This window comes from Centroberyx gerrardi, chromosome 9 (assembly GCF_048128805.1).
Source record: "Centroberyx gerrardi isolate f3 chromosome 9, fCenGer3.hap1.cur.20231027, whole genome shotgun sequence".
In the NCBI taxonomy this organism is placed as follows: Eukaryota; Metazoa; Chordata; class Actinopteri; order Beryciformes; family Berycidae; genus Centroberyx; species Centroberyx gerrardi.
This window is the reverse complement of record NC_136005.1, coordinates 13,177,950-13,203,167: the sequence shown is the minus strand read 5'-3', so window position 1 is coordinate 13,203,167 and position 25,218 is coordinate 13,177,950. Positions and strand designations below refer to the sequence as shown.

The window sequence follows — 25,218 nt, the reverse complement described above, 5'->3', positions numbered from 1 at the left end:
GTGGCTTTCCTGGCCACTCGCCAGGCCTTGTTATGACTCTATGTGTGTGTGTGTGTGTGTGTGCACGCGTGTAAGTGCTTGTGTGTGTGTGTGTGTGTGTGTGGGTGTGCTCAGTGTCAGACGTGTAGGTATCTGAAAGCCCTGCTTTGGTGGGCCAAATTGATGCTTCCCTAAATCATAAGCAAAGGCTTATTCCCCACCTGAGACAAGACAATTGTCCTACAAGGGAACTAGGCCAGACACTGTGTGTATGTCTGCGTGCATGCATGCATGTGTGTGTGTGTGTGTGTGTGTGGATTTTTTTGTGTGTATGTAAGTATCTGAAAAGCCCTGCTTTGGTGGGCCAATTTGATGCTTTCCTATATCATAAACAAAGGCTCATTCCTCACCTGAGACAGGAGAATTGTCCTACATGTGAATTAGGCCAGACATTGTGTGTGTGTGGTGTGTGGTGTGTGGTGTGTGTGTGTGTGTGTGTGTGTGTGTGTGTGTGTGTGTGTGTGTATTCACCAAGCCTTGTCATGAATCTTTGTATCTGTGTTCGTGTATATCCGTGTGTGTGTGTGTGTGTGTGTGTGTGTGTATGTGTGTGTCAGTGTGTGTAAAGACATGGAGGAGCAGCTTCCGTTGTGTATTTACAGTTTGGGAGCAGGCAGGACGGGACAGTGACTCATCCCATCACCTCAGAAGACCTCATGCAAACCTCCAGGGTGAAAACAGTGGATTTTAAGTGCAAGGAGAAAGCCAGCTATTACACAGTAACGTCCACATGTACACACATATACAAACACACACGCTCACACACATTTTACTCCACTCTCTTACGGACGTGATTCTTGCTGAAATTGCTCCTGGGCTTTTCTTCTGGTCTATGTTTGGCTGGACTATGATTTGTCACCCAAATCCTTGCTTCAGTGTTTGCACATTTCTTTAAGGACATTAACTCGTAATTTATACATCGAATGCAGTGGTTTGTCATTTTCCATTAAGGCCAGAGGGCTCAGAGCGGTTTAGCATTGAACCTTATGCCCTGGAGGTCAGGGTTTCACTCCCTCAACAACCAACATCTCGTCTCCAACACCCATATCTAGCACATCTCCATCCTGCTGTATCCTCAGCATTGAGTTGTTTAGTTGGTGGATCAATACCTCCTTGAATATCTGTCTTATGCTTCATGTTGCTTCCTTATTCTTTACCCTTCTGCTTATTTTTTAATAGCTGCATCCCTCCCCTTCGTCTTGTCTGCTTTGGCTTAAAAATGTAATTTAGCTTTAGAGTTTACACCAAAGGAACTGCTTCGCTCTACATGGTCCATGTCTATAAAATCCCTCTAGTACCGCACTGTACCTTTACTATTTTTGAGCGTCTCCTATGATAGCCGGCGGCCTCAGGTAACTTAAGGGAGGAGCGGAGGACACAGGCTGCGGGGCCCTGCCCTGTGATTAGGAAGCACTCCCATCATGATTAATGAGCCTCCAGGACTAATGTTCCCCCTGACACCACAGCGGCACCTAGGCATGTGTCACTGTCAGACCACAATCTGGGTCAAGGCACGTCGCCGTGACCAGAACTCACAGCCTGGAAAACACAGATAAAGTGCTGTCTAGTCCCCTCTATTGCACTACATGGTCATATTTGAGCCAGGTAATTCAAAAGAAGAAAACTGTGAGGAAATCAGTGATCCTGATTAAATGTTAATGCAGAAGATGAGAGGAGGAATGATGATCCCTAGCCCATAATCTTCCTTCTGTCCGTTACTCTTTCTGTCTGATTAGACTGTTAACCTGCCCCACCACACACACACACACACACACACACACACACCTACCCCACCCCCCTCTCTCTCTCCAGCTCATGAAAAAGGCATCCTCAGGACATACCAGCAAGTGCATAGGCTTGATACAAGCTTCCTTTTTCAGGAAATTGCTCTGGTTATTCCTGACAATGCTTATCCCCTCTACTGCCGTGTGTCAGCCACACACACACACACACACACACGCATACACATAGGTGCACTCAAACACACACACACACACACACACACACACACACACACACACAAACACAGCAATAATTTCAAAGATGATGGCAAATGATGGCAAATATATTGTAGTTCTATATCAATTTTGAGCGATATAGTTGTCCACTAATATATCCTCCTCTTGGCTGGCCTGTGGCTCAGCTGAACAGTAGTGAAATCATCTTAGCACCAAGATGATCTTTCAGGAGACCCGGTCGCAGCGAGCTGGGTTAAGCTGAACTGAGCTGAGCTGGGCAGAGGGGAACACAGCCAGCCGCATCTGAACTGAGTTGAGCAGAACAGAGCTCAGCTGAACTAAGCTGATCAGAGCAGAGCTGAGTCGAAGCAAAGGAGCGCTCGGTTGTGTACGGTTGAATCAGTAATTAGGGGTCTCATCGAGCTCAAATTACCACTCTGTAATCAAGAAAGCAGTTGTTATTTTCAGTGGAGTAAAGGAACACACACATTTGAGTAGTGGCTAGGTCAGTGAAGGGCCAAATACGGACTCAGTGACACACACACACACATATAGCGAGCCTGCTGAGAGGACTAAATGTAAAAGACTTATCTTCTACAGGGATATTGTTTATGTATCGTTGGGGGAGACGATGGGTGATAATGGATCTATCTATAGATGTACGTATCTGCTGATGTGTAATGTAATCAGAGCCGCCTGTGTTCCTGGATCAGCCACTCACTCAGCTTCAATCTACAACTGTTTGAAGCCGTGATTGAAGTGCTACAATAAAACAATTACGGGAATGAGAACAAGGTAGCGTGCGTGGGGAGAAAAAGTGACAATTAGCGTCCCCGCTGGTTGTGTTCATTCCTGAGAAAATCCCTTTTCACTTCCCTGTTGATAAGCACAATTTTTTTTGTTTTTCGTGTGTACTTAACTGCATCGATAGACTGGGTTATAAACCATAACAAACAATAAAGTTGATTGCAATAGAACATGGTAAAAACTCAATTTTGTGTTCAGCAGCTGGCAAGTAATTACATCAAGGAGGATTGTTTTTATATATGGAAATTGAATTATTGTCATGATGACTTTTCCTCCTTGAACCGCTGCACTGAAATCCAATATCTTGTTACTGGTCAAGGCTGAGAATCAAAGCACAGCAATAGAGTCTAGAGCCTAGTTTCTCTTTCTTATAAGCATAATACAATTCAGAGTGGTGGGGCAATGCTTTTTCATCATATCTGAATTGCAGCTTTAATGATTACAATCTTACCTACATTCAGACATGAACCATGATCAATACAGCACTGATCGATTAAAAAGCTTGGCTTTGATCTGCTTTGAGAAGAGAAGGTGATACATCCGTCTGCAAGGCACCAAGGCTCATCAGTGGGATTCATTATAAACAGACTCTGCTTTGTTGTGTGAAGGCGTTCCTACAATCTGTGCATTCCTTTAGGAATATTGTGTGAGGCTGTATTTAGTAACTTAGCATGCTACATGGTGCAATAGTAAATGGTGAAGAAAGGTGAGGAATATTCTGCTGCAAAGACAAAGATTGGAAACATAAAAACAAAAGAGGGACAGTATATGAAAACTGTTTGTTTACTTTAAGTTTTACTATTTTTCATTTATCTGTTTTATGTGTGACTAAACAAACCAGGTTAACCACACCCAGAGTAACAGAATGGAGAAAGATGCCATTGGTTTGGAGACACAGAAACAGGAGGCTCTGTGGCAGAAATGATTGGATCATCCCAGGACCCAATCCTGCTTTACATCACATCTCTCTCTATCTCTAACACATCCTTGACTTCTCCAACACACACACACACACACACACACACACACGCAACTGTACAACTGTAAACATCCAGTGACATCCAGGTCACAGCAGATCAACCGTTTGCACGCCTCCGCCTGATGCTGCGATGAAGAAGCTACACCAACACTCACATTCAGAGCCACAGGCTGGCAGTAGGGCCTGGCTCATGAAGTATGGACACAGACACATGGAGAGAGCTGTGTTGATGGCCTAGGGTCAGTGTAACAACTAGCACTGCCAAAACACATACACTTCACAACCTAATGTATCACTAATGGATGGATTTTCTGGATTTTATCAATGTGTTTTAGACCCACGTGCTCACATGCTCCCTCTGAAAGACAGTTCATATTCTACTCTTGAAGATTATACTCAATTACTCACTAGATTTGTTCATTAATAATTATCAAACCTACCTCTCACTTCCTTAAGCGGTCAACAAAGTAACGCCCAAACCCTCATCCTTTCCCCTGTGATTGGACCGTAAACGTTCTAGAACCCCAGCCTACCTCCTCCCATTGGTGGATGTAACGAATGAGTCTGGACAGCCGCAGCAGGCGCAGCAGACTGAGGATCTTGGTGAAGCGGACGATGCGGAGCGCCCGGGCCGTCTTGTACACCTCCGAGTCGATCCCTTTCTCCACGATGAGGAAGATATAATCCACAGGTATGGAAGAGACAAAGTCCACCACGAACCAGGTCTTCAGGTACTTCTTCTTGATCTTCTTGGGGTCCAGGATGATCTCGGTGTTGTCCTCGAACACGATGCCCGTCCTGAAGTTGAGCACCAGGTCCATGAGGAAGAAGGTGTCGGAGACCACGTTGAAGATGATCCAGGGCGTGGTGGTCTCGTCCTTGAAGAAGGTGATGCCCACGGGGATGATGATCAGGTTGCCCACCATGAACATCAGCATGGTGAAGTCCCAGTAGAACCTGGCGGGGGCGGAGCAGTGGGGAGAGGAAGACGGGATGGTTAGAGAGGGAGAGAGATGGGTGTAGCACCTGCTCACACATACACTCACACACACACACACACAAAATGCAAATGCTCACAAACACACACCAGACAGGCTGAAGCACACACACACACACACACACTCAGACCCACTCCATAGTATGAGGGGAATCAACCTAGTGTATTAAACGGTAGGGATGGGACGATATATCGAAATTCTATATATCGCAATTCAAAAATGTGACAATACGTATCGTGGGGCAGAAAAATGAATCGTGATATTAAATACATTTTATTCTGCTGTAGTAATCACAAATGAGACAGCTTGCACATCACAATTTCACAAGTTCTTCATCCAAATTATATTATTCGCACTTTGTAAAGACATTTTGAAATTGTTGTTTATATTCTAGCAAGACAATTCCATTACGAGAAAGATCTGTGGCTCAGATATAAACATAATTCTGCACAGTCATACTCTGTTGTCATTGAACTTTTATTTATTACATGTATTGTGGTCGTATTGAATGGTGAACCCCATATCGCGTATCGAATCGTATAGTGAAATAAGCATATTGTCCCATCCCTAGTAAACGGCTTAGTTTTAAGCCATGTTAGTTGTTTTGGACAATAGTTTCAAATGAGTATGAACTAAATGATTGAGCCTCAAGACTGAAAAAATGCAGTCTAGACCAGAGGAAATGTTGGATTCATTGTACTCATGGTGTTGCTATTTGCTATGCACATCACTTGCCAGTAAAGATGCTGACGTTGCTTGATCTATGACAAGTGGTTTCTCTTACTCTCTCTGTATCATGAGGCGGTGCACTTTCGGGAGGGTCTCTCTCTCTCTCTCTCTCTCTCTCTCTCTCTCACACACACACACACACACACACACACACACACACACACACACACACACACACAACCAGCACCACCACTAACTACAATAATACCAAATGGCCGGTCTATACTGTGAAACACCAGTAAGTGTAATGAACCTTCCTCCAGTCAGATTATATCCTCGTGCCTCATGACAAGGTGAAACCAAGGACAAGAGGAGAGGCAAGGATGTTCCGTGAAAGACAAGCTGGGTGCTGAATTGATTCCAAACCAAAGCACAAAGCACTCAGGCACCCAAAATAGTAGCCCTCGAGGACATTTCAACAAACATCCCCACTGCAATGTTGAGTCCAGTCACCAATATGCAATTTATTAATCGATATGTCATTTATCTGTCGCCAAAACCCGCGTTGCCCAATAGCCGATCACTGCCACAGAGACTACCTGTAGCTTAGGAATTTCAGGATTTTATTATGAGAATGAGAGCCGCATCTATGTATCTGTAGTCATGTTACTGGGAACACTTTCAGTAGATCAATAAGTTGCATTGCCGTCTAATCAGCTGGAGGTAAAGGAAGTCTGTAGAGCAGAGGGAGGAACTGATAGGTGTGTCGCTGAGTCATGACTCTTCTCTTTGTGAAAATGTCCCATCGCTGCGCACAAGTTAGGCTTTATTTGTTGTCCGATACCATTCTCCATAAACCCACTGATTTACAGCATGTTTAATCATATCTTGATGGTAAAATCGGAGTCTACGGCAGTTAAGAGCCCGACTGTTTTTTGTAGGAAGCCTATCCTCGGGCGATTCCCTGCATTTTACACTTTTGACAATTGGATGAGCTGTCCTTGGTGCTGAAACTGATGTTTGGACGCATTCCGACTTAATTACTCAACTTTTTCAAGTTCATCTTTACTAGAATAACTTAAATAAAGCTTTTAAAAATGCCAGACTCGGTGAGCACACGAGAAGTTATCGTGCATTTGCTGCAATGTGTCGCCAAAATAAACAAAGAGAATAGCTGAACTGGCCAGCGACCCAAATCATTTTTTAAGGCAGACTGTATAGGTCTACACAAAAGGTTTATATTATACCCTGGACGTTCTGTATCTCTCTCTCAATGTCACAGACGATCTGCGTAAAAAGTGGCAACTAATTGGTTTTTGTTGTTTTTTGGCCTTTTTACGCACTGATATTGAGAATATTAAGATTACTGCTTTTGCTCCAAATTCTTCACTGAGAAATTAGACTACTTGCCAAAATTAATTGGACAAAAGTTGGACATTTGTGGTCCTATTCTTGCTAAGTCTTGAGATGAGATTAGTTATCTCGTTTCGTTCAAAACATAAGAATGTGCAAACTGTGCAATACTGTGTGGCCTCTGGAGGAGAAAACAAATCTCAATAATCATCTTGGATGTCTCTCCCAAGTTCTTCTGTTTTGTTTTTGTATTTTTTAAGTTGTCTGATATGGATTTAAGGACTGGTACTTTAGCAGGAATTTATCAGTGAGACTTTCACCCGGGGGACTGTCCACGGGAACATTTTAATAAATCCATTCATCCAATAGAAATCACACGCTAATCCGCATCTTCCATGCAGGCCTCACTCTGGGAGTATGCAGTCTTTAACCTAACTCAATTTGACCCATACCTGAAGTCGCTGTATGGGTGGATAATCCAATTACCCGCCGATTTTACGCGCTCTTGTTCTTTTTCCACTGCCTTTTGGCTGCCAAACATACGCAGGGAGAATTTGTTAACTCCAGGCTGAAGCATTGAACTAAACTGCCGCTGCATGTACGTCCGATTGTCTCTGGAGTCCTCATCATCCGGCATGATCTGGGAGCCATCCTCAGATTTTATAAACGTGACAGAATTTCTGGACTGTTGGCTCGGAGTCTGTCCGGGGGCCGAGTCTTTACTGTTAGGGGCATTGGAGAAGGAAACTCTGGAGTCCTTTTTCTCAGCTGCTGCCGCGGCGGTGACCCCGGGAACCTCGGCCCCCTGCCCCTGTGTCAGGGACCCCGCGGAGGTGATGGAGCCGTCCATGCTCGCAGCCTTCCCTTTTCCGTCCTCCGCTGCAACTATTCCACCTGTCTGCTTCTCCTGCCTATAGATGAGTGAGGAGAGGCTCCCTGAACTGGTCGGGTCCCTTCTGCAATCTCCGTTTTTGTTGCATATCATACCGGTGGCTCCCTCGCCTATCACACCGGGTACGGCTGCCTCTGACACTGTGTCCCCTCCACTCCTGTGGTCTGAGCCGCCTCGGCCGCCAGCAGCATCTCTCTGGCATAACAGAGCAGAGGCTGTGCTGCCAGCGCGAGTGAAAGGAGCGGACTCCTCGTCTTGCAGGAGCCACAGCTCATTGTTGTTGGAGTTCTTGCGCGCAATGGACGCGGCTCCCCCTCCTGGCGTAAATTTCTTCATCTTGATTCCTCCGCTGTTCCCATCCTCGCATGCGGTCAAGCTGGCTCCTTGAGGTGGTCGAGGCTGCTGGAATTTGGACTCTTCCTCGCTGTCCTCCGCCTCGTCCATCACAGGCAGGCAGGCAGGCAGGCAGAGAGCCACTCCCGCACCTTGAACCTGGGCGAGGCTGGGAGGCGGCGGTGGAAACAGTGTGGAGTTCAAAGCAGCAACAGCCCCCTGCTTTCCATTCACACCACTTTAGGATACAGCACCGGTTGCGTTGCTATGGCTGCAACCTGGCTGCTGTTATTGTGTATGTGTGTGTGTGTGTGTGTGTGTGTGTGTGTGTGTGCGTGTGTGTGTGTGTGTGTGTGTGTGTGTGTGAGAGAGAGAGAGAGAGAGAGAGAGAGAGAGAGAGAGAGAGAGAGAGAGAGAGAGAGAACAAAACGATGGGACCATATGGCAGCATGACTCTTATGCATCACGAAATTGGGCTACAATAATGTATAGTCTACGCTACGTGTCGAAGGAAAACAGATAGGCTACTCTTGAGGGACCGAGCCCAGGACACACCCAGCCTAGCACAGTCTTTAGGAAATAAAATACTTAATAGGATACTTAATACTTAATAAAATGATATAGATACTTAATAAAAGACTCGAAAAACTAGGCTGTGAAACGGTGACAGATGAAGGTCACAAGAAACCATCAAGTTCTGCTTCTCCTCCTGTTGATGTCAGTGTTCAGCTCAGGCAGATGTGGATCACAAGGGCTCATCAATCCATAATCCATACTGCCAGGACCGAGTTATCCATAACAACTCATGACCCAGGTCTCCCTAACTAGATTGGTACATCAACAGTCTTACTGCCAGCTGCTAAACATGTAGTAGGCCTACCCTCCCTTGGTCCAATGGCTCCACCTTGTGGTAAGATCCGCTAAATGCTCAGATTAGTAAAATGATAAACTACACTAAGTGGACACTCTCCAACCTCCTGAGGCTGACCAAATCAATGACATGCTTTAAATCTCTTCTCAAAACACAGAGATATTTCCGTGTAATTAATTTCTATTTCATTCTTGTTCATTTTATTCTCATGTTTCCATGTCTGCATGCCTTTTTATGGATTAACTCAGTGGCATTTTCTTAGTTATTTTGTTTGTAAAGCAGTTTTTAACTGTTTTGAAATTGTATAGATGTTTATTATTGTGAAAATAGTCAACAATACAATTGATACTGTCTCCCTGTACTCTGGGCTGAGGAAAGCTGTCACAGCTGCTTGCCCCGCTATTCAGGACACAGTATCATGATTTCAACTATGATGGTGTTGAGTCCTAAAGCATAAATTGCAATAGCACAGTATTTCACCAGTGAAGGTGAGAAACATTAAACTAATAATAATAAATCATAAATAATAAATATCACACCATCACCATTTCATTGTAGGCCTACACTGTTCCATCAAGGAGTATCTTGAGCAAATGGCACTGAAATGGCAGCCTCATTATCTGTCAGTTATTGTGTTTGGTGTGATTGAAATGTATAACACTATTGAACAAATCCATGAAACTTCAGCTACACAAGCTGTAGGCTAACTATCATGCATGTACTTAAGATTGTAAAATATAACCCCACTGACATAAAAAACAGAAATCAATCTGGTTTCTCATAGTCCTGCAGCATCACTAGCTTCCAAAGGTCAAATTTTCAAGGCCTTATCAAGTTTCTGTAATAGGACATTAGTTAACATAAAGGATAATTGTTAACACTAAAAAAAGTAGGTAGGCCCTACTAACTAATAATTAGCTAGCTTGTTTTTGAACTAGGAATAATTCACAAATTATTTTAAGATATCTTTTTGCTGTATTTGCTCCTTTTGCTTTACTTTTTAAGCAAAGTCAACAAACCTTTAAAATCAAATACCTTTATTCAGACTGTGCAAGTTGGTACAATTGATGGTGCTCCATCTACTTGCTAGGTAAAAGAACTTACACACTTCTATCTAGGTCTTTTTATCTTCCTTAACATACTTGTTTAACTGAAATGGTACACATCCAATCACAATACTAATCAGGTTAAATGGAACATATGGCTTCTGAATTGTCTACAGTGTGAAGGGAAGAGACAGATGTTTCAGTAATTGCAGATGTTCATCTGAGATCACATTTAGTTTCCAGTACAGACAAAAGAAAACCATCAATCATACAATTAAACATTTCTTGCAATTTTAGATTTGAACACAGTGCTTAGCTTTTAGATTGTATTCAGTAATCAGAAGCAACAAACGTTACAGCTCTCTTGCACTTGGTCCTTGACAATAGATCTTTAATGTGGATGTGACTATGGCAACAAAAGCATTGGTAATTTAAACTACGATTTAAAATATTTCAATTCATAGTATTCCCCATATGATTTCCTACCTTATAGACAGCTAATTGGCTGTGGCTGTCATTCGACTACAATCAGCTGTTACTGTCCTACAAAGATGGTCATGTGGTGATGCAACAGAATACTATGAATAGGAAATTAAAACAGCAAAATTAACAGGATAGCAATGTGTTGCTTTCCTACTATATGAACAGTGCATTTCTTCTTACAGCAGAAAACATGGTGGACATCACATTTTAATATAGTGTTGTTCTTGCATTTAATTCTAAGTGTTATATTTAAAGAGTTCAAATAGTAACAAAAAGACAGAAGAGAAAGTGGAGCTTCGTTAAGGCAAAATATAAAACTCTGCCGAGGATGGTTTGTGATGGTGTGGGGACAGGACACACATCCGACGTCAAAAGCATTTCAGTCACTGGCAGTGATGTATCAGGATCAAAAACATTTCATATCCTTATTAATAGGACTTGTGCTGCTTTACAAATGGCCATTGAAGCCTCGTAAATATAAGAGCACAGACTGAGAAGTGTGAGGGTCAGTGTAGGAAGCATTAGCACAAACAGAAAATAACCACCAACAGAGCATTCCTCACGTGAACATTACAATGTTTCTTACTACGGACAAACACTTTGCTATAACATCATTTAAACTCATGCAATAGTTGCCCCATGGCCTCAAGCTGAAATAATTTCTTATTATATGTTCCCTGGCTGCACAATATGGACAGGAATATAGAAGAAAATAAAATAAGAGGAAATCAGTCCATTTCTCAAAACATCAACACTCAAGCACAAAAAAAAGGTATTTAAAATTTGCAGGGTGCACTATATAATGTGCCACACGACAGCTGAATGTTCCTGAAATCCTGGATTGTTGTCATCCGGACGTTCGTCTAAGAAGAGAGGGAGGGAGAGAGGGAGGAAAAGAGAGAGAACGTAAGCGAGAGAGTTTCATTGACCAATAATTAACACATCAATGAAACAACAATTGGGTTAATTCTCACACCAAGGATCTAAAAATCTGGATATAAAATCTGGTTATATCTTCTATTTAATGTACCTGATATTCAAGGTCAAGATTAAACTATTAGTCATTGAGTAACCCGTTTTAACTTTTTAACTCTAACAAGCATGCAATTTGTTATAACTTGTGATTGGCGCTTTGAGAAGGTGTGGCAGTCACGCCACATTTTTTCATTTCTGTCTGAGGCTTCAATCAGGAAACTGAAATCCTGGCACAATAAAAAGGTTACTTTAGGCTATATATTCATTTATAGGCACAGAGCTGACTAGACAGATAAAGTAGGCTACAGAGCAACTGAACCCAGAGAAAAAAAAAATGCTAAATGCTGAAATGCAGCCTAAAAAGTGAAAAATCACTAAAATATTCCTATAGTATTATTATAGTGACTTAGCATGTCTATGGTACTCTATGGTGAGTTTATAGTGACTGGGTATCATCATTGATTGGTTTCAATCGGGAATCTGAAATTTTGGTGCAACAGAGATCAAATAGTGTATTGATGTTCCATATCTTTATTGTGTATAGATACACAAACCAAAATTGTATATTTCCACGCTTCACAGACGCAAGTGGCTCCAGCAACAATAGGCAAGAAGTGTAAAAAAAAAATGGAATGGCAGAAAATGCTGTGTGGCTCCCATCTGGCTCCTGCACCGTGTCCGGTGGACACGGCAACACTGAATAACACGGCATCGTGTCAGCTCCGACACACGCACGTCTAAATGTCGGGTCAAAACGCGTCTGATGGACATTGGCCAACCCGGGATCTCGGGCGTGGCAAACCTATGCTGTACCCACAGAGCTGAACTTAAGTTTTTTGGGATTGACCCAACGACAAAGTGATTTATACCAGCTGCGGGTCGCAGCTAAAAACAACTCACTTTGGACCTTTTTCCCCTGCCATAATACACACCTCTTTCATCTTCTTAGTTAGAATTCCTTTGCCTCACATTCTTGTCCTTGTGGTTTGTGGCAGAATTGCTCTTCCTGAAACACATTATCAAGCAAATATGAGTTATAAGTAACAAAGACAATGTTCTCACATGAGAATCAAGGTACTAAGCAGCTAGACTGTACTTACAGAGGAGCAGATCCTGAGTCATCGTCTGTACAGCAGTAAATGGTAATGGAAAAAAGAAGAGAAAACAAGAATCAGTTAATAGCAGAACAGGTCAGATCTATTTTTTGTCAAAGTTTGGTGTTAGAAACACATGCTCCCCCCAGATAATGGTAGCAAATGTTATAAACATGGCATCCTCTGCAACATGATTGCAACGAGGCAATGATAAAACTCAACTAAACATGAACTCAAAGCATGCTCACCAGCTGCATTTTTGAAAATGTAATGGTCATAATGATAAATCCTTGACATACCTTAAAAATCCTTAGATTGACAGCCTACATTTTTAAATCAAACAATTCTACACACCATTGACCTTGATTATGTTGTAAGAAAAAAGACATGTTACTAAATACATGTCACTTGATGGAAATAGAATACTATGTTCGATTAGCAAATCTATCCTAGCATCACATAGGCTCATGCAGTACAAGCACCCAAATGACACAAGAGAATGAAACATTGCAGTGGCCACGTTAAGATAAACACAGTAAATGTCTGTAAATAGACAGAGCTAACAGGAAAGCATTCCGGCATGTATAGTGGCGATATTCACACCAGAGCAAGAGCATGTATTCACAAGGTAAGGCAAAGAGTAGGCTACCTCCGTGGCCGTGAATGAGACAAATGATAAATGATATATCGGTCTTAATAAAAGGGGTTATCTATAATTCATCATGCATTAAGTACAAGATGCAGATGGCATGCAGACAGAATGCTGAAACCTCTCACTTATTTAGCCTTCCTAATTTCACTTCAAACCAGTCTAGTTTCACTTGAGTGGGTTATTTGACTCTTTCATTGGCTCAACAAACATATATATGATTTTGTGGACCAATAAATAAAGTGGTAAGAAAACATTTTTTCAAGGTTGGTCCCTATTCAGATTGTAAGGCCAGTGAAAGAGTGACCAAATCTTTGAGTACATTCCTCTTAGAAGTGGTGACTATGAAAGCAGTTCATTCAGACTCCCATAGCTTTTTCCACGCGGTCATCGCAGCTCAACCACTTCAGTCTGACATGCAGTTTTGATCACTTACCAAAACGCAAAAGCAGCAGCGAACAGAGAAGTAAAAGTGTAAATAATAAAAATAATAGTTTCTATCACAGCTTGTTCACATAAAGCTGGAAGCTACCACCATAGACAATACCTGATTCTTTTAATATAAAGACTGGAAATTATAATAAACCTGCTGTAATGAAATCAATGACAAAAAAAAGGTACAAATATTACATGCATGCAACTACATACGTCTATCTAAAGAACAAACCTTTGTCTTAAGAATCTACAACTTGCCACTGGAGGGCGCTAAAGTTTCACAACTAATCTGATGTTCACACAGCCTGTAACTCTTCAGTAAACAACAGCAAAAGTGTAGCTTTCCATTTCTTTGTCCTATTATAAGTTGACTGAGGAACAGAGGCTTGTTTGCATTATTTTTAGCCACAGATTAGGACAGAGCACCAAGCCTAGCCTACTTATAATTTAGGGCACATTGGGAAATGACCACATCCACCAGCCAAATGCTGCTATATTTAAGCTGTGGCTGGTAAAAGTTTTTCACTCCATCAACCGTTTTGGCAGGTAACTAGTCAATCCTCCAGCCAATGTTTCCTGCCCTGATTGAGGGTCTATGTAACATATACAATAGTGGAGGCAGCATGGCCTACGTACCATCGTTGACCTCATCAGGCTTTCTCCTCTTCTCATAGATGAAGATGATAGTGACCAGGATGATGACCTCGGCCACAATGCCAAGGAAGGGCCAGAGGGCGGCCAGGCGGCTGCGGACACGCAAGTGGATCTTGTCAGTGGCAGTGCCGATGTCACTGGTTCCAGAGCAGATGTAGTCTCCGATGTCCTGCTCGATGTTCAAGTCATCGATGGCCAGTGTGGTCTTGTTAGGGGTGTTCTTGATCTCGAATTTGCCAGTGCCATTGATGATAGCCTGAGGGTTGTGAACAAGCACAGAGTTAGAGATAAGTAACACCCAAGATGGGATTGCTCTTCTGCATCACTTCATTTTATTTCAACTAGATCGGTGTTCTCTTTTCAACAAAGAGACATCAATAAAGACATCCATAGTCGGTAACTGACAAACCCTCACAATTTGAATGGTGACTGAAATATTGAGGGTATGCTTCTTCTGGCTTGGGACTGAAATATATTGTGAAATAGTTTAATATCTATATCCTGCTTAAGAGAAGCATACCATATGGCTGCCATCTGTCTCCAGTTTGAACCAGTTCCAGTCAGTGGGCAGTGGATATCCATGGCTCACACAGACCATCGTAGCCTTGTCCTTCTCATTGCCATGCTCAGAGTGTTTGTAGGCAGCAACATGGGGAACCGCTACAGCAAGAAAAAGAAACACACATGGAATAGGAAGTTGATGAATTTGGATAAAAATACCTGTAAGAATTGGGAATGGTGAGCCCATTTTAGTTACCAAAGCAAATAAAGGCACATTTAAATAAGAAAAAAAACATAATCATTTACCCTGGTGCAAAGGGCAACTTCACACTAGGGTTGGAAACCGAGAACCGGCTCCAATTTTTCCAGAACCAACTCGATCAAAACACATTTACCTTATCGAATCTCATTATCAATTCCCAGTTTTTTCAGCTTTATTTTTTATTTTTTAAATAGAAGATGCACAGATTTTAAATCACTGGCAATTGTCTCCATTCTCCCCTCATCTGCTGTGTGTGCAAGTGAATGCAAGGCTGTGAGCAGTGTGTTCAGTTCTCTTCGGCATATAAGCAGTTTCCTTGTAGCTGAAGTGCATAGTAAGCATGGCAAATGTTAGAAGAGATCTAGAGTGCGGCTACACTTTGATAAAGAGTCTAGTTCAGCATCTTTGTCATTATGCTGCTACGCACTTCAGCTCTCATGTTGTGGAGAACTGAACTAAATGCACACTCTGCTCCCAAGCTCACTACGTCACGTCCTCGTAAACAGTTGTGTAATGTGTGTACAATTCTGGAGGTCAAGGGTTTTGTGAGTAATACAATGGTAAAGCGGTATGATGGGAAAAGTTATTAATATTTTTTGTTCATTCTAATTGTAAGATTAATCAAAATCATATAAATTCCAAACCCTACTTCACACCGAATTATTTTGACAATTACATGACAGAGGGTAACTTACTTTTGACTTCAATTGTCTGATGCACCTCTGGCTCGGTCAGGAACACGCATTCATACTTTCCACCAGAATGGGTGGTGATCTTATCCAAACTATGGGAGGAAAAAAATATGTTTGTGAACTCCATGCAACTCTTCTTATTGCAAAAATCTTGTTCCCCCCCCCCCCCTTAAACCTAGCCTAAAATGTTAGAAAGAAGACTACAAGTGGTGACTCGTAACCCATTTTGCTCAAGCCACTTTGTAGGTACAATGGCAGTGACTAGTTTTCCTATAAGACTAGGCAGAAAATCATCAACGGCACCCTGTTTATGCTCAAAGGTTGGGAGTAAAAAATAAAGCTGCTTGTCCATGCAACAAATACTTCAAGTTCCCCCTGGTAATAACAATCACATTTTTGTTCTGCGCTGCTGCTCCGTACAGTCCTGCCTGCTCTCTCTGTCTGATGGGGAATTAAGGTCAGAGCAAGTGAGCGGACTGCTAGGGGCACTTATCCCTGCTGCCAAGACTACCGGCAAAGCTGCACGTCTGCACAGTCCATCTCTCTGCTAATCAACAGCACTGAATGCCTGAATGGAGCCCCAAGCGCTGCTGCTAATGGAGGCAGCCAGAGAGGGAGGTAGGGAGGGAAGAGGAGAGAGGCGAGAGAGACAACCAAAAAAGGGAAGTGCAAGGAACAGAGTAAGAGAGGATAAAGAGAGCGACAGAGTAACAGAGGCAGAAAGGGAGAGCATAAGAGTAAGAGAGAAAGGACAAACGTAGGAGAGAGAGTGAGATAAAAATGCAAAAGAGAGAGACACACAGAGGGAACGTAGCTCACTTCTATGCTGAGGAATGATTTGTGGAATGTCATGTATGGTTCATTCATCAATGCATTGCATAGTTGGCCAAATACTACATTTACAGCCTTCTCAGAAAGAAAGAAATCTGCTGCATTATGAACGAGTGGGAAAAGACAAATGAAAAAACACTGCCCGATTCAAGATTATCACATTATCATCAGTGGACGAGCATCTTTCTTGTGCCATAAAAGTAACTGCAGATCAGCCCATACGGCACACTTGGCTGAGATCATATAGGGGTTATCTAGCTACTTACCGAAGGGTAGTATATGGAGTGTCTTCAGTGGACTTGGAAGTTTCCATCACTTTTCCATTGTACTTCCAGAGGGAGCCCTTGATGGAAAGGCTGGAATCAGTGAGGTTGCAGCTGAGTACAGCAGAGGTCTGGTTGTTGACCTCAGCAGGTTCAGCAATGATGTTTGGCACTTAAGATGAACACAGAGGGAAAAAGTAAGTCATTTATCTTATTGATAACAACATAACATAAAATTCCAACTAATTAGCATTAAACAACTTTATTTTGCAGGTTTAGACATCAATGGTTGGTATAATACCCTTAAACTAAATACTGATAAAGGAGATACGAATTACTCAGGCTTAAAGTTATTGCCAAGAAATCTATCACCATATAGACCTAAAATATGGACTTAATCCACTCTACAATGTGCTATGTGGATTCAAAAGGACAAGCCACAATGAGTAACATACCATCTGTGCTATGATCACAAACATTTCCTGGGTGCGCCATTTTCCAGCTTTGAATTGCCTACTAATGCCTTCACATTTCCTGCAACTTACCATGTCAGAAGAACACAAATACCTTCTTATAATTTCAAACCAAAAGAACAGTGCAACACAAATTGAACAAAGGCACAGAACTATCCAAGAAGGGTGAAATATATAACACCCAAATGGTGAGCTCTGTCCCTACCAAAAGTAGAATAAAGGGAAGAATAGGAGTCATATTGGGAAGCTAATAGATGTAGTAGTCTACAATGAGGTCATGAGGAAAGGATCTTGCAATAAACGCATGCAGAAGAAGCAATCAAGAGGGGGATGAATAGGTACTGGCAGATTCACTGCCAGTCAAAAAAGATTGAAGAGGATAGACTCTAATAAAGTGGTATTTTTGGTTGGTTTAGGTGAAGAAACTGACCAATTATATGGCATAAAAATAATACTGGACCACAAGGCAGAAAGATGCCCTATGGCTGAAAATCCATAATTTACAAATTAGTTGCCATCTTCTGTGTGCAATTTAGTAGGCTATTAGCCAAAGGAGAGGTCTACGAGTGTAAACAAAAAGGGTATTGCCATTGTTAGTAGCAATTAAGGAAAATGACAGCAAAATAGACATCTACAAGAAGCCATGCTAATGAAGTAATCTGACCCCCTTTTTTTTTTTTATAAATAATTTTGTCATCAATCTATTGTGCATGTAATATCATTTCTTGCAGGAGCCATTTGCAAGTTTCCAACCTTATGGCCAGTATTATATTCAAACACACTGTGCATCTTACAACTGTACCCAAACCTTGACATGGGGGGGGAAAAAGGCATCAGATTGAAGATAATTATGTTCTATGTCAGGTAATACAGGTCTAGGTCCAGGTGTGTGCTCTACTACAGGACGAGCTTGGAGTTCTTGAGGAGGGGAGAGGGACAGTATACACTGGGTGAGGCAGGGCGGAGAGAGCAGTGGACCAGGGAGCATTGGGGGTGAGTGTAACAGGAGCTGGACCGCCAGGACTTCACTAACGAGGAGACAACAGCCAAGCAACTTCGACTGGAGTCTCCTGCGTCCTCTACCACTCACTTTCGATCACAATAATGTTTGCCTGCGAGCGGATCCACTTGATTTTGGGCGTCTTCTTCAGTTCATTGCGGTCGGGGTCGTTGGAAGCACGGCACTCGTATGTGCCTGAGTCGTTGAGGGTGAGGCTAGTGAGGTGAATGGTGCTAGTGGCGTGTGAGATATATGTGGCATTTATTCGCACACAGTCATCCCGTGCCCCATCAAAGAGCTGGGTGAAGGTCTCATTGGGCTCCTCGCCCTCTATAAACCACCACTGCACCTCGGGGATGGGATTCCCTATCACCTCGCAATGCAGCTCTGCGCCGCCATTGATCAGCTTCATCTGAGACAGGGGAGACTTGATAAAGCCCGCTGAGCGCCATTTACAGTCGGCCCAGCAAACAGAGATAAAGAGAAGATTCAGATTGATTGGGAGTTATGCATTGATATGGATTTTGGATGTATTGGGTTTAGAGCATGTCATGTGATTTCATGGGTTGGTGATAAAAGGCAGCGATGAAAGGAAGAGACAAGCATGTAGAAAAGAGAAAGAAAAAAACAGAAAGTTAATAGAACACAAATGACATGAAAATATGAGAGTACGCACATAGAAAAGGCATGGATTAGAGCAACATTTTTAATCCAATTATTTCAAGCAATGTTTTGATCATTCATGGTACTCTGACCCATTAAGACAATAATGACACATGCAATAACATAAAAGGCAATTGGAAAAACAAAACAAAACATTCAAAGCATTAAATAGCATTCCCTTGAAATAAAAAATGTGCAATGAACAAAGCAAAATATGAACGACAAAGCAGGTGAGATTGAAATGAAAATTGATTTCACAAAAAAGCAAAGCAAAAAACCTAGCATTTTAGGCTAATAGCTTTTTGTCGGCTACGCCTGGTGTCAACCGACAGCAGTTAGTGTATTAATCTAAGCTAACTCCCAATCTCTTTTTGAGGACATTGTGCAACGGATTTAATACTCAGGTGGGGCCCGAGAAGAATAACATTCTCACACTGCAGGCAAAACCATAGTGGGCTTGCTCCCCTGTAGCGTCTTTCCCATCCATTCTCAGAAACAATCATAAACTAACACATGGCAGAACAAAACCTGGGCTGGACCCAACTATCCAGCACCACTAAGAAAAACAACTGCACAGAGTCAACAATGAGAGCATCCCGGAGATCAAACTGCAAAGTCAGGTGTCTACCTGGAAGGGGAAAAAATCCTTCAGTGGGGTAGGCCTAAATATTGTTTTTGGCTGAGAGAAAAACAGGCACACCCTATTCCTCCATTTCATGACCAGACACATAAGTGTCTCTGTGTTGGGGAAGATCAATTTTCAAAACACTTCCTGTCAGGACTGTCAGCAGTGATCAAGTAAGGCCACACCAAAAGAAAAAGAGGCAGACTTGTGAACATGGTTATGTGCACAAGCGCCTCGGTCTAAATATCATGTGATGTTTTTAGCTAAGGGCGGCCTCACCACCATTACCAAAGGTCACCTTCGTAGTGCATGCTGTATGAAAAGTTCAAAATTAAATATAGGCCAGGCCTCAGTCCCCACTGGGATCAGATGTAAACCATATCAATCCCAACTCTGTGATTTACTGTATGAAAGAAATCAATTCCATATGTTATACCCATAGGAAATAAGCTGAAAATGTAGACAGAATAAGCTACAGCCTTTTTAGAGGACAAACATCACAGTTTGCTTACTGTTAAACAGCCAACTAGAAGGCCTGAACTACTTAGAACAGTAAAAGCCTGAAATTCATAAAGCCTTCCATGAGGGAAAAAATGGGCCAAAATAGTGTACGCAATACGGAGATAGCATTAGATTTATAAAGCACGCAAGAATAGAAAAGGGCAAATAAAGCCAAACTTTTGCAATACATGCTTTATCTTCACAGAAAAGGTCTATGGTCATTGTTCATTCAACCAACTGCTTGAAAACCAATGGTTCTAGTAGGAATTTACTCCACCTTTCGAAAGACAAAGGGTACACAGAGTGTAGAGCCATGATATCCTCAGGCCTCTTTCAACACGCATGTGAATAACAAAGTATATTGAAATTTTCATGTTGAACAGGAAAAGCTGGTACAATGTAAGGGACATTCTATCAGAACATGGACAATTGCTTCCAGCATTAAAAGAGAATAATAACACGCACAGGGAAATAGGCACATTGTCAAAACAGCAAATTCCAGCTTGCATTTAAATCCTGTACATCCAGGTCAAGATTAATAGTTGGCTATAAAAACTGCCAGCAATAAACAATTTCTGATGGAGTCAAATGCTTATCACCTGCGTAAATCCATTGGACGTGACTTGACCTTATGGTCCATTTCTCAATTACAGATCAGCAGAGTACAATAAGCAAGTTGCCCAGTATTTCTGCTGTATTCATCATCATCATCATCATCATCATCATCATCATCATCATCAGCGGTAGGCCACCACAGATAGATTTATCACGACAGATAAAAGAACGGCAAAACCTCCACTCCGAAAAAAACAAACTAGAAACAAGAACAGGGCCACTGCTTAGAATGCGTGCTATTTTCATAAGATGTTAATTTAAATGGAAACGGGTTAAGCAGCTGGAACCACAAAACAGCTCAAAACCAAAAACACTCTACATTCAATACCGTTTATCAAATTATAGGTACTAACCATTGAGTAATTTGCATAACATGTTTTGAAAACTGTTCAACCAAAGGAGATCTAGGCCTTCCCTACCTGCCTCTTTCACAATAACCCACTTTTCAGACCAAAGTTGTGCTAGAGAAGAAGCTGGAACTCCAGGGAAATCTAATTTTACTCATGATCTACTCCAGAGCCGCCATTACCAAGGCAGGAAAGATCCAGTAGCATGGAGGGCTGCCTGCCTGTGTGTTTGAGTGAAACTGTCTGGTCTTCAGAAGCATTCTGGTTGCTGGCACTTTTTTCATGGCACTTGGCCTCTGGAGAATTCATGCCACTCTGCTTAACCCAGGCTATGGGGAACATTGCCAAGTAAAAAGTACAGGACTGAAGTCCATGTTTTAGAAAGACACACTGTCCCTGCAAGTGCTTGCGTATCTATCCTAACTGCTTTGGGGTGATAAAATCTTGAGGGGAAAATGACTCAGTCAGGGTATTTTTTAGGTCTACTCAAATATATTACAGATGTTTGTTTTCAATTGTTAAAACTCAATGGCAAATTAAGCTTGAGTTTAACAAAATAATTTTACCATTACTCTTATTTATATATATATATATATATATATATATATATATATATATACATATATATATATATATATAATAGATATGGGTTCATGAAATGCACAGATACAAGTCAGATTACAATTCCTGACACATAACTGAATACATGCCCATCCATCAACTATGACAGTGAATTAGCTAACTAGATGCTGGTCGCATAACATGTGGACTGCCATTACTTTTTGAGGCTCCAGGCTTAGAAAGTCAGCATAACGCTCATTCTTAAATAGACAAGGCAGCAGTTGTAAGGGAGCATTATAATGAGATTAAACGTAATCTGCAGCCACTTGCATTCTCTACAGAGACAAAACAAGCCTGTGTGCCAGAATAAAAACAAGTTTGTTTATGTGTAAATAAATTTGTAACCAAATGAGCTGAAAGGAAAGCAGAATTCAATATTGGATATAATGTATGTACTAAGGCATGTTGATGTGTAAATATCCCTCCCAACTAATTCCTACTGGGGTTTAAATTTTTACCAATAACTGTTCACTGAACAGATGTGAGTCACTGATGGCTGAAGCTTTACCATGACAGTCGTCATGAACATGTGGTGACAAATCAGTAACATGACTGTGTAATCAAACAAAGTATGGTATATGGTAAAGTATATGGTGAAGTAAAGCAAACATGTATAAAGGTTAGCACTGAATCAAGTAGTCACATGTGACCCAAATCGGAATCTTCATGTTATATCTTTAAAAATGGCTAGCTAGCGTTAGTCCAAGTAAGTGCTAGTGGCCTTTCATCTAACGACACAGTAACACAAAAACTGGTTTACACCGGCTTGAGAATATTAGCTGGCAATCAATGGCTAATCAGCACCAGTAGGACTGACTTTATTACAGTGCGATACTATAGGAGAATATGATGGAAACCTCAAAATGGTGAAAAAAAAAAAAAAAAACAGTTGTATCGTGATGGCTGACAAGCATCACGTCAGGCCTACATGCTCACTGAATCAAAAGCAACTGGTGACGGTTTTATCATACAGAACAAGCCAACAACTGAGTGGGGGAACGGGTCGATCGATCGAACGAACCTCGCCTCGATTAAATCACTAACTGCCATAGCAAACGATGGCTGGTCAGTTACTGACGTTAGCTAGCGAACGTCAGTAACATTACACAATTGCAAACTAGTTGACATAACTGCGGATAAACAGCAAACGTTAATGAACAACCACAAGCTTTGAGCAAAGAGTTCTAATGACTGCTTACTTTACTAGTTTGGAAAACATAAAAGTCCCTTTCTGTAAAATGTGATAGATGAAAGGTTCAGCAAAAACAAAACAATTGCTGGTTGATTAAAGATTGGCGCTGGCTAACTCCGGAAATCGACTGAGTTTAATGGGGAAGGACGGTCCGAAACGGTTTTTCGACTGCAAATTAGCCAATATGTAGCTAGCCATACGCTTGCTGTAATTGGTGGTTGTTTCTTACTAGCTAAGATTGTCTGCATTTCATTTGTAGTTGGCGTAATAAGTTATTCTATATCGACTAACATACTCGCCGTAACGTTGATAAAACACTCACAATTATTATAATTTCATATCCAGGGCAAAGTCTGCATCTTGAAACAACATGGCTAACATCAAATTCTTACCTGTCGAGGCACTGGCTCGGTAAAAGCACAAGAGAAGGGCACTGAAACCCCACAGTAGCTTCATGGTAAATACTTCTCTTCAACACCCAACCCTTAATACTTGATATATTACTCTAATTTCCCCTAGTTCGTCGAATAAATGTTAGCAACTGCCGAAGCCTCGAATCCTCGATACTGAAGCCAACGTCGACCGAGTTGGTCGTCCTCTAGTCTTGCACCTCACGCGCATATACCGTGAATCAGCACGTACATATGACGTCTCTGTTTTGGGGCGTGGTCACGTTCTGTAAAGCGCCTTCATGGTTGCATCAGAGACTTTTATTCTCTGGTTTTAATTAGGCAGGTTTTAATCACTCGAGCCACTTCAAATTATAGATATCCATTAGTCACTTTTAACTAGACATAATTTCAATCAACATATTCTTAATATAATTTTGACATGTCGCAATTCTAATAAAGATATATATAATGAAATAAACTAAAAGTCAAAATGGTGATTCTTGCTATCCCCAACGAAATAGAACTAGCCTTCTGATAAAGTTTACAACTATACAATGCAAACAACTATAGGCTACTGCAAAACGGTCTCGATAGTAATGTCATATGTTATAGGAATTTTATAGTGATATAATAGGGAACAAAAATAGCATCAAATAACTTATCACTTATCACTTATAATATCACTATTAGTGACATAGACACACCACAACTCCCATAGGAACATTATAGCAAGATTATAGATTTATATTTTTTTAGTTAGGGATATTCACTTAAGACTCCTCTAAATGTGAATGAGCTATCAAGACAAAATGCCTTCAGAAAGTACCCAACCCCCTTGACTTTTTCCGCATTTTGTAGTGTTATACCCTGAATTCAAAATTGATTAAATAAGGATTTTTTTTGTCAGTGTCAATCTTTTGCATCCATACATGTTCATCCCCTTTGCAGTGACCCTCCAAACTGCATTAAGATGCATCCAAATTCCTTTGAATGTCCTTGAGATGTCTCTATAAGTTGATTGGAGTCCACCTATGGACAATTCAACTGATTGGATATGATTTAGAAAGAAACACATATATCCATATAAAGTCCCACAGATTGCAGTGTATGTCAGAGCAGAAACTATACCATGAAATCCAAGGAATTGTCTGTTGCATGCAGAGAAAAAACTGTGAGGATTCATATTCTGGGGAAGGGTATAAAACTATTTCTTAAGTGAAAAAAAAAAATGGAACTACCAAGACTCTTTCTAGAACTTGTCTGACCAAATTGAACAACTGGGCAAGAAGGACTTTAGGTGACCAAGAAGCCAAGGAAGAGTTCCTTGGCTGAGATCTTGACAGAAGTAGAAAAAGTAGAATGGTGTGCACATCCAACCCAACTTGGCTACAGATGCAGGACAAAATCAGCAACTTATAGAGAGACAAGGAAGGATGTTCGCACACTTCACAAATCTGGGCTGTATGGCAGAGTGGCCAGATGGAAGCCACTCCTGAAAAAAAAAGGCACATCTGGACCATGCATGGAGTTTGCAAAAAGGCACACAAAGGACTTTTAGAGCCTGGGGCAAAATATTCTGTGGGCTGATGACACAAAAACAGAACTCTTCAGCCGTAATGCAAAGCAGCGTGTGTGGCAGAAAACCAGTCACAGTTTATCACCCATCTAACACCATCCTTATGAAGCATGGTGGTGGCAGCATCATGTTGTGGTGGTGCTTTTCAGTGGCAGAGACTGGGGGACAAATTCCTGAGAACTAGTTTCAGAGTGCCAAAAACCTTAGGGTGACAATTTATGTTCCAACAGGACAATGACTTTGAACATACAGCCAAATCAACACAGAAATGTCTAAAGAACAAGAAGGTGAAACTCCTTGAGCGGCTCAGCCAAAGCCCAAACTTGAATCCCATTGAAAATGTGAAATGAATTGAAGATGGCTGTTGAGATGCTCCTTATCAACTTGACCAAGCTTGAGCAATGTACAAGGAAGAATGTGAGAAAATCC

The 25,218-nt window shown here is 41.5% G+C and overlaps 2 protein-coding genes across 2 annotated transcripts in view; both read right to left on the bottom strand.

Moving 5' to 3' along the window:
* The window catches only part of hcn2b (hyperpolarization activated cyclic nucleotide-gated potassium channel 2b), a 37,745-nt gene extending 29,606 nt beyond the window's left edge, over positions 1-8,139 (bottom strand). The window contains exons 1-2 of the mRNA XM_071926005.2: positions 7,256-8,139; positions 4,317-4,740 (exon numbers count right to left, since the gene is read on the bottom strand). Of these exons, the coding sequence (XP_071782106.2) occupies positions 4,317-4,740; positions 7,256-8,139 (1,308 nt within the window). The remainder of the gene's footprint in view (positions 1-4,316; positions 4,741-7,255) is intronic.
* Positions 8,140-9,919: 1,780 nt separating this feature from the next.
* bsg (basigin) lies at positions 9,920-23,425 on the bottom strand. Its single transcript, XM_078285589.1, has 8 exons — positions 23,214-23,425; positions 16,788-16,956; positions 15,694-15,782; positions 14,756-14,895; positions 14,218-14,491; positions 12,504-12,528; positions 12,336-12,409; positions 9,920-11,291 (listed from the first exon to the last, which is right to left on the bottom strand). The coding sequence occupies exons 1-7, from the start codon at positions 23,275-23,277 to the stop codon at positions 12,349-12,351; spliced, it is 822 nt and encodes a 273-aa protein (XP_078141715.1). The 5' UTR covers positions 23,278-23,425; the 3' UTR covers positions 9,920-11,291; positions 12,336-12,348.
* Positions 23,426-25,218: the final 1,793 nt, after the last annotated feature.